This window comes from Castanea sativa, chromosome 6 (genome assembly GCF_040712315.1).
Source record: "Castanea sativa cultivar Marrone di Chiusa Pesio chromosome 6, ASM4071231v1".
In the NCBI taxonomy this organism is placed as follows: Eukaryota; Viridiplantae; Streptophyta; class Magnoliopsida; order Fagales; family Fagaceae; genus Castanea; species Castanea sativa.
In genome coordinates, this window is record NC_134018.1 from 57,896,984 (window position 1) to 57,904,753 (window position 7,770).

A 7,770-nucleotide genomic window follows, 5' to 3' on the forward strand; every position below is an offset into this window, starting at 1 on the left:
CATCCCTAAACTCCCTCAACATTTCCAACCATTCTACATAAATTACAACGTTGGATCCAAACTAATGGTCATTAACGTTCAAGTAACAATATGTATTACATCATTAAAATAAATTTTAAAAAATAAAATAAAAAACTTTACATCAGCCCACCACCTAAAATCATCTTATGCTAAGGATATCAAAATCATCACAACCAATCCCTATTTCACTCTTTTGTTGCCACGAAAAAACCCAAACAACAACAACAACAATCAAATCAAAATAACAACATCCACTCTTCTAATCCAAATGCAAAAGCCCATAAAAAAATCAATGTGAGTGAACAAACACAGCACAAGACAGAAAACCCAAAATTTTCTTTCCTTTTCCTGGATTTTCTCAACAACCAAACAAACCCATAAGCATCATAAGAATCAATGGAAAAAAAAGGATTATAGAGAGATGGGTTCTAGGAAGACCAACACAAGTGAGGTTTTTGGATTTGGATCTTTGCAGAGACGATTAGTAGAGACGTCCCTTGCATGACTGTCCTTTGGATTCTTTGTTGTTGTTTTTCTTCTTAGGTTTAGGGTTCTAATTTTGGAATCCTTCTTCTGTGTCTTCTTTGTCCTCTTGCATTATTTACTACTCTTTTTATTTTGAAATTTAATGGAAAAGATGTAAAGAAATGGAAGGAACTTTTTTTTTTTTTTACAAACTTTCTATTCTTTTATGATAATTTCACTTTATTTCATTCTATTTCGTTATGAACTCTTAATTCTCAAACGAAGCCTTAAATACTTAAAAATAAGCTCCATTACTTATCTTGATTGATGCTAAAAATTAAAATTTAAACTCTTTAATTTTTTTCCCCCATATTTTCTCTCCCCATTTTCTCAACTCACAGAGTCACACTCCACGTACACATCCTCACCAATTTTTCCCGGTGATTTGAAAAAAGTCATATACCTTGTTGTTTAAGGATACTCAAATGATAATGAGATCTTTAACAGCCTTTTAGACTTTTTCTGACACAAAATATTAGGTCTTTTTTCTCACAAAAAGCAAAAAAAAAAAAAAACCAATGGACAAGAAGCACAAACAGCATAAGCCAAACCAAAAGCAAGCACAAATGGCATCTTCACCTTCAAGACAAACCCCAACAACAACCATGGCCAACCAAGACTACAAAAAGAAAGAACAAGAAGAAGAAGCATTCTCTCAGGCCATGGAACTGGTGTACGGGTCAGTCCTATCCATGACCATACACGCAGCCATGGAGCTTGGTGTCTTTGACATCTTGGGAAATGCAGGTCCAGATGCTACTCTCTCCAATGAGCAGATCGTGACCCAAATGCCCACTACAAATCCAGACGCGCCGGCCATGATTGACCGCATCTGTAGCCTACTGGTTCAACAAGGCGTGCTTGGTGTTTCTGTGGGTGATCATGTTAGAAAGCTTCCTTTTCGCAGAAACTATTGCCTGAGTAGCGTGTCCAAGTACTTTGCGCGTTGTAACCAAGATAGGATTTCCTTGGCACCATTGATGACCTTGCTTCATGACTAGGGTGGACTTCTTTTTTTTATATAGCTTGTTGATTTACCAATTATTTATGTTACTTTTGTCACCCAAATCTTTCTTTAATCGACCCCACTGCTGGTCATTCTTTTTTTTTTTTTTTTAGAATCAACATCAATCACTTTTATTAAGAAGTTGTAGAATCTAAAACAACAAGCTGCTCTATGTCAAATGGAACATGTTCCATCCACACTAATAAAGGAAAAGAAACAATAGCTCTCTTAGCCAAAGCATGGGCTATACAATTACCCTGCCGCCTAGTATGAGAGGAAAAATAGGTTCTAAGCAAACCCACAATAGACAAAGTGTCTTTAATAATCTGACCAATAGACGGGTGGCCCCAATCCACTTTCCACAATGCCCGGCACACCACCTTTGAGTCCCCCTCAAATTCAGACAAAGAAATACCCAATTCAACAGTAAATTTCACAGCCCTTCTTGCAGCTAAGGCTTCTAACATCTCCACTGATCCCGGGTAAGTGATTTTTTCAGCAAAGGCCACAATTACCTCCCCCTTAGCATCTCAAACTACAACTCCAATACCTGCCTCCCCCAACTCACTGAACACAGCCCCATCATAATTTGTTTTGTACAACTCACCCAAAGGAGGTCTCCATTTCACACTGCCCCTGGAAGGTTTTGGTGTGGTCATCGGAAGCTTCGACTAAAATTTCGAGAGATGTAATTTTGCCGCTTGAAATATTTTGTCAGACGCCAACCCCTTCTCATTCAGTCTCAGCTGGTTTCGGTGATTCCAAATAAACCAAGCCACAACTGCAAGCAGCTCGAGATTGCCTGTTCGCTGCCCAACCAAGTCAACTAGCTCCTGCACATCTTGGATTAGAGGGTGCTTTGTTCTGATCCAGTTGAAACAGGGGTTCCAAATATGGTGAAGCAACTCACAACTCCAAATGGCATGAAATGTATTTTCCTGTGCCGAGAGGCAAGCACTGCATTTGGCATCATCTAGTATCTTCCTCCTCTTCAAATTTTCCTTAGTTGGCAAAGCATTTGAACAGGCTCGCCAAAGGAATAATTTGATTTTATTTAGAATGCATAGTTTCCAGATACATCTCCAAAAAATATCCTGCTTCAAACTATCCGAACTTGATGCATCACTAGCATTTTCTTCCTCACAAAGAAGCTTGTAACCTGTTTTGACTGAGTACTCACCACTATTACAAGCCGGCCATATTAAACAATCATTCTGGACTGTCTAGCACAATGGGATGGCGTTTATACGGTTAGCCTCGAAACTCAAGAAATGTTGTTGTAACATGTTCTGATTCCAGGTCCTTGTGTCTGGGTTGATGAGAGCAGCAACTTGGGCACCTTCCAATGCATGCACATGTAAAGATACCACTTTGGCAGAACCCCTCCCAGGCAGCCAATTTTCATTATAAATATTTATGCTTTTACCATCTCCTATCCTCCATCTCATACCCATCGAAATCACCTTCCTGGCTTTGAGGATACTTTGCCAGCCATATGACCCTCCCGCTACTTGAGCTTCAAAAATCGACCCCCTTGGAAAATATTTGGCTTTGAAAACCCGGGAAAATAGGGAATTTTGGTCCCTTAGAAGTCTTCAAACATGTTTTGCCAACATTGCATTATTAAATTTTCCCAAGTCTTTGAAACCCATCCCACCTTCGGACTTAGGCTTGCATAGAACCTCCCATTTTTTCCAGTGAATTTTCCTTTGCTCCCCCTTTTGGCCCCAAAAGAATTTCCGAATTAACGCTTTAATTTCATCACAAAGGCCCCCAGGTAATTTGAAACAACTCATTACAAAAGTGGGAATTGCTTGCACCACCACTTTGAGCAAAATCTCTCTACCCGCTTGGGACAAAAGCTTCTCTTTCCACCCTTGGAGTTTGCTCCATACTCTTTCTTTTATATAGTTGAGGCCTTCTTTCTTTTTCCTTCCCACCACTGCTAGTAAGCCAAGGTATTTTTCATATTCTTTTACCTCAGGTACCTCCAAATAATTGGAAATTTGGGTCTTGGAGTCTTCTCTTACAACTTTACTGAAGAAAATGGTTGTCTTCTCCTGGTTTAGCTTTTGACCTGATGCTTTCTCATACAATGATAGAATATTTTGAATAACCTGTAAGTCTGACAAGGTGGCTCTGCAAAATAACAGGCTATCATCTTCAAAAAATAAATGTGAGATTTTTGGCCCCCTCTTATATAAAGAAAAGCCCCTTATACAATCATCAGCAGCTGCCTATTGAAGCATCCTATTCAACCCCTTTGAACATAACAGAAAAAGATATGGAGACAAAGGGTCCCCCTGCCTTAGACCTCTCGAAGGTCTAATATCTCCCCTTGGTTCTCTATTCACCAAAATTGAGTATGACACAATGCTAATACACTCCAATAGAAGAGACACCCACTTCTCACAAAAGCCCAATTTCTCCATAATTCTCACCAAATAAATCTACTCCACCCGGTCATATGCCTTACTCATGTCTAACTTCATAGCCATAAAACCCCCCTTCTTCGATTTTTGGTTCTTCATGTGATGCAAAGTCTCAAAGGCGACCAGAATATTATCAGTAATTGATTTACTAGACTGAAACACACTTTGAGATTCAGAAATAACACAAGGTAAAAATTTTTTGAGTCTATTTGCTAGAACCTTAGAAATCAGCTTATAAAGAATGTTACATAGAGCTATAGGGCAGTAATCTGAAACTCTTACCGGGCTTTTGACCTTTGGGATGAGGGTGATAAAAGTCTGGTTTATTGATGGTGGTATTAATCCCATGTTAAGACAAGTGAGAACAGCCTCTGCCACTTCATCCCCAATGGTCAACCAGAAGTGCTGGAAAAATAATGGAGGCATCCCGTCTGGTCCAGGTGCTTTTAAAGGGTCCATCTGTTTTAAGGCAAAGTCCACTTCTGCTCTCTCAAAAGGTGCCACAAGAGCTTGGTTCATCTCCTCCATTACCACCATAGGTGTAGCTTCTAAGGCTTCCTCAATCTGATCTGGTGAGGAAGAAGCAAATAGATTTTGATAGAAATCAACCAAAATATTTGCTATGCCATTTTCATCCACACACCTTTCTCCCCTCGAATTCTCCAAGGCCTCAATCCTGTTTCTCCTGAACCTGTGAGTGGCTCTACTATGGAAATAGCGAGTGTTACTATCACCTTCATGCAACCACAAAGCTCGAGATTGCTGTTTCCACATTTTTTCTTCTTTAGATAAAAGATCATTTATTACTTTTTTTAGCCTAAGCACCCTGTTCATAGACCTACCCGTTATTGCAGCCTCCTCCGCCTTCCGTAGTAGTTCTTTTTTTTCCTTCAGTAAGCGGGTAATATTCCCAATTGCCACCCTACTCCACCACTTAAGTTTTGCTTGGCATTTACTAATCTTTCCTTCTACCCGAACCATGCCATGACCAGGAGCATCAAAAAGCCAAGTTGACTCCACCGTATCTCTACACCCCTCATCCTCTAACCACATCTGCTCAAATCTCCATGGTTTATTTCTAAGCTTTGGTATACCATTTAGACAAATGAGAATAGGTTTATGGTTAGAAGAGCCACACTCCAAATGAATTACCTTGGTTGCCGAAAATTTTTCTAACCACTCCATTGTAGCTACTGCTCTATCCAGCCTTTCCCATATTGTGAAGCCATCTGGATGCCCATTACACCATGTAAATTCCCCCCCCCCCCCCCCCCACAAAACCAAGGTCCCTAAAACCGCATTCATCCAACACATCTCTAAATTCTTCCACCTGCCTTGCTGGTCTTTGCCAGCCCCCAATTTTCTCATTACTTCTTGTTATCTCATTGAAATCCCCAGCACAAAGCCAAGGAATAGAGTTTCTACTTTTTAAGCGTCGTAAACAGGACCATGATACATGATGATTTACTGTTTCTGACTCCCCATAAAAACCAGTGAACCTCCACTCATCCTCCTTACCTTTGTTCATGATACCATCTACGTGGTTTGGAGAATATGTTCCCAAAGAGAAATCAATTTCCTTCTTCCAACAAATGACAATCCCCCCACCTCTCGTTTCTCGACAAACTTCAATCATACCACCAAACTTCAAACTAATCCAAATATCTTCTAGCCTTGCTTTATCTAGCCATGTTTCGGCTAAAAACACAACTGAGGGATCTTTTGCCTAGATCAAATCACCAAGCTCTTGCTCTATCGGTAGGGTCCCAAGCCCCCGACAGTTCCAACATAGGAGATTCATTGCCCTTAGCGGGGCTGCCCAGCAGCCTCCACCATTGAAGATTTTTTCTGGTTATCTTGATCAACCAACTTTCTTTTTTTAGGAGCCTCACCGTCTACAACCTCCATTAGAGTTCGTTTAGAAGAGAGAACCATTTCACTTGAACTGCTTTCTTCAACACTCTGAGCCACCCTTGCTACCCTTGTCCATGTTTTCTTTGAAGAGCCCTCCTTGCATACACGGCCAGCTGATGGAGCCTGAGTATCGGGTTGGATTTTTTCCTTTATTTCTGATGTTTGTGAGATTAAGTAATCCATGTGACCTGCACCTGCCTCCTAACCAATTTCAGCCACACCAGATAAGTTAGTTTTCGTATCTTTAAAATGACTGTCCACGTGCACCTCATTATGATTGGCAACCGCTCCTCTTAAATTGCTCCCTGAGATATCAAAATTATTTAATTCCCTATCAATCTCCCTGATTTGCTCCTCAATAAGATCTCCCTTATTTCCGTTGATATCTCCCTTTAATGATTCTGTCGGTTTCAAATTTATGGCCTCAGGAGCATTGAATGTTTCCACACTATGCGCTTCAGCCACTTCTGTTACTTTCTCCATCCTTTGGTTTGCCTGACTGTCCTGAACCCTAGCCTCCCTGGACGGCGGCGCGGATTTCTTTTCCACCGGCCTGGACATCCTTGAGCCAACTTTTCTTCGAGCTTCATAGAAACTAGGTACCACAACCACCAGTTTACGCCTTATCTAGTAGTAGAAGCCCGAATCCATGGTCCATATTTCTTGTTACTGCTGTCAAGGGTTCCCTCACTATCTATCCACTTATCACAGTCCCCGTCAGAGTGGTCTAAAAATCCACACCAGTAGCAAATATTGGGGAGTCGTTCATATTTGAATGACACCCATCGCTCCTCCTCATCCTCAATTGAAAGCACCCGACCCCTGCATAGAGGCACTGTAATATCCACTGTTACTCGAACTCTAATGAAGCTTCCTCCATCCACTTCTTCATCCTTAGTGTTTCGGTCTACTACTCCAATAGCCTCACACAACTCTTCGGCTACCTCTCTATTCAAATAGCTAACCAGGATATCGTGTACTTGGACCCAAAGAGACACCGTATTGAAAGCCACTTCATGCACTGGTATAGCATTTTAACCTATGAAGGACGACAAGATGCCTATCAAAACTCCAAGGTTCACTAGCCATAATTTTGTCAACCTCTTCTTCATTATCGAAAACAAAAAGCCTTATATGTTCCCCTGCATCTCGTACCTTAAATCCATTCCTAGATCGCCACAAAGGGATGAAAGTCCTAACAATAGCTTCCGTGTTTAGAACCCGTGTCGTTAGGAATTTCGCTGCAATGGTATACTCAAGAGTTGCTCTATTTTTCTTTATCGACAGTTTACCTCCCTCCCTATCGTCAAGCGACAGATTTCACCATTGATTCGTAAGACTCTCCATTCCTCGTACTAGTGTTTCCCAAACCCCACAAAAAAAGACCCCACAAGCCCTACCGGTAACAGTGTTACCCTAGGGGACACAACGCCTTACAAAAAGGAACAATCACTTCTACAATCTAAGGGAAGATAGTCAGAGACTTCTTTCTTAGAGTCTGAGAAACTTGATGCTTAGTCATTATAGTTAAATGTGCTAATTGGCCATTATAGTCAGAGGACTAATTAGCACTTTGACTAATTAATTAAGGATCACTGCTGGTCATGTTTGTTAAATATTTGAACTATCAATAAATAGTTGTATTTGTTGGAGCATTTTTGCACCAACAGTATTGTAGAAACTGTAGAATGATAACGACAATGAACATGCATACGGACAAAGTGTTGTTTATTACCCCTCTTGATTTATTTTCTTCCAAAGAAAAGTTTACATTTAACTCATTTAGCCAAATTCATAATCTATCATGCACGTCCAAATTCAAAATAGGATTTAAGTTTGGAATTAAGCTCAAATTGAGGAAGAATAGTTATG

General features: G+C 40.5%; 2 protein-coding genes across 2 annotated transcripts; one reads left to right on the forward strand and one right to left on the reverse strand.

Moving 5' to 3' along the window:
* The first annotated feature begins 1,064 nt into the window (after window positions 1-1,064).
* On the forward strand, window positions 1,065-1,547 carry LOC142640262 (caffeic acid 3-O-methyltransferase-like). The gene has a single exon (XM_075814334.1). The coding sequence runs from the start codon at window positions 1,065-1,067 to the stop codon at window positions 1,545-1,547; it is 483 nt and encodes a 160-aa protein (XP_075670449.1).
* Window positions 1,548-2,223: 676 nt separating this feature from the next.
* LOC142640263 (uncharacterized) lies at window positions 2,224-3,006 on the reverse strand. Its single transcript, XM_075814335.1, has 2 exons — window positions 2,802-3,006; window positions 2,224-2,711 (listed from the first exon to the last, which is right to left on the reverse strand). The coding sequence occupies exons 1-2, from the start codon at window positions 3,004-3,006 to the stop codon at window positions 2,224-2,226; spliced, it is 693 nt and encodes a 230-aa protein (XP_075670450.1).
* Between the last annotated feature and the right edge of the window lie 4,764 nt (window positions 3,007-7,770).

Coding starts and splice junctions, on each gene's coding strand:
- LOC142640262 (XM_075814334.1), top strand. CDS start 1,065: ATGGACAAGAAGCACAAACAGCATAAGCCAAACCAAAAGCAAGCACAA.
- LOC142640263 (XM_075814335.1), bottom strand. CDS start 3,006: ATGGGTATGAGATGGAGGATAGGAGATGGTAAAAGCATAAATATTTAT. Junction 2,712..2,801: donor CTTGAGTTTCGAGGCTAACC/GTATAAACGCCA, acceptor CAGTCAAAACAG/GTTACAAGCTTCTTTGTGAG.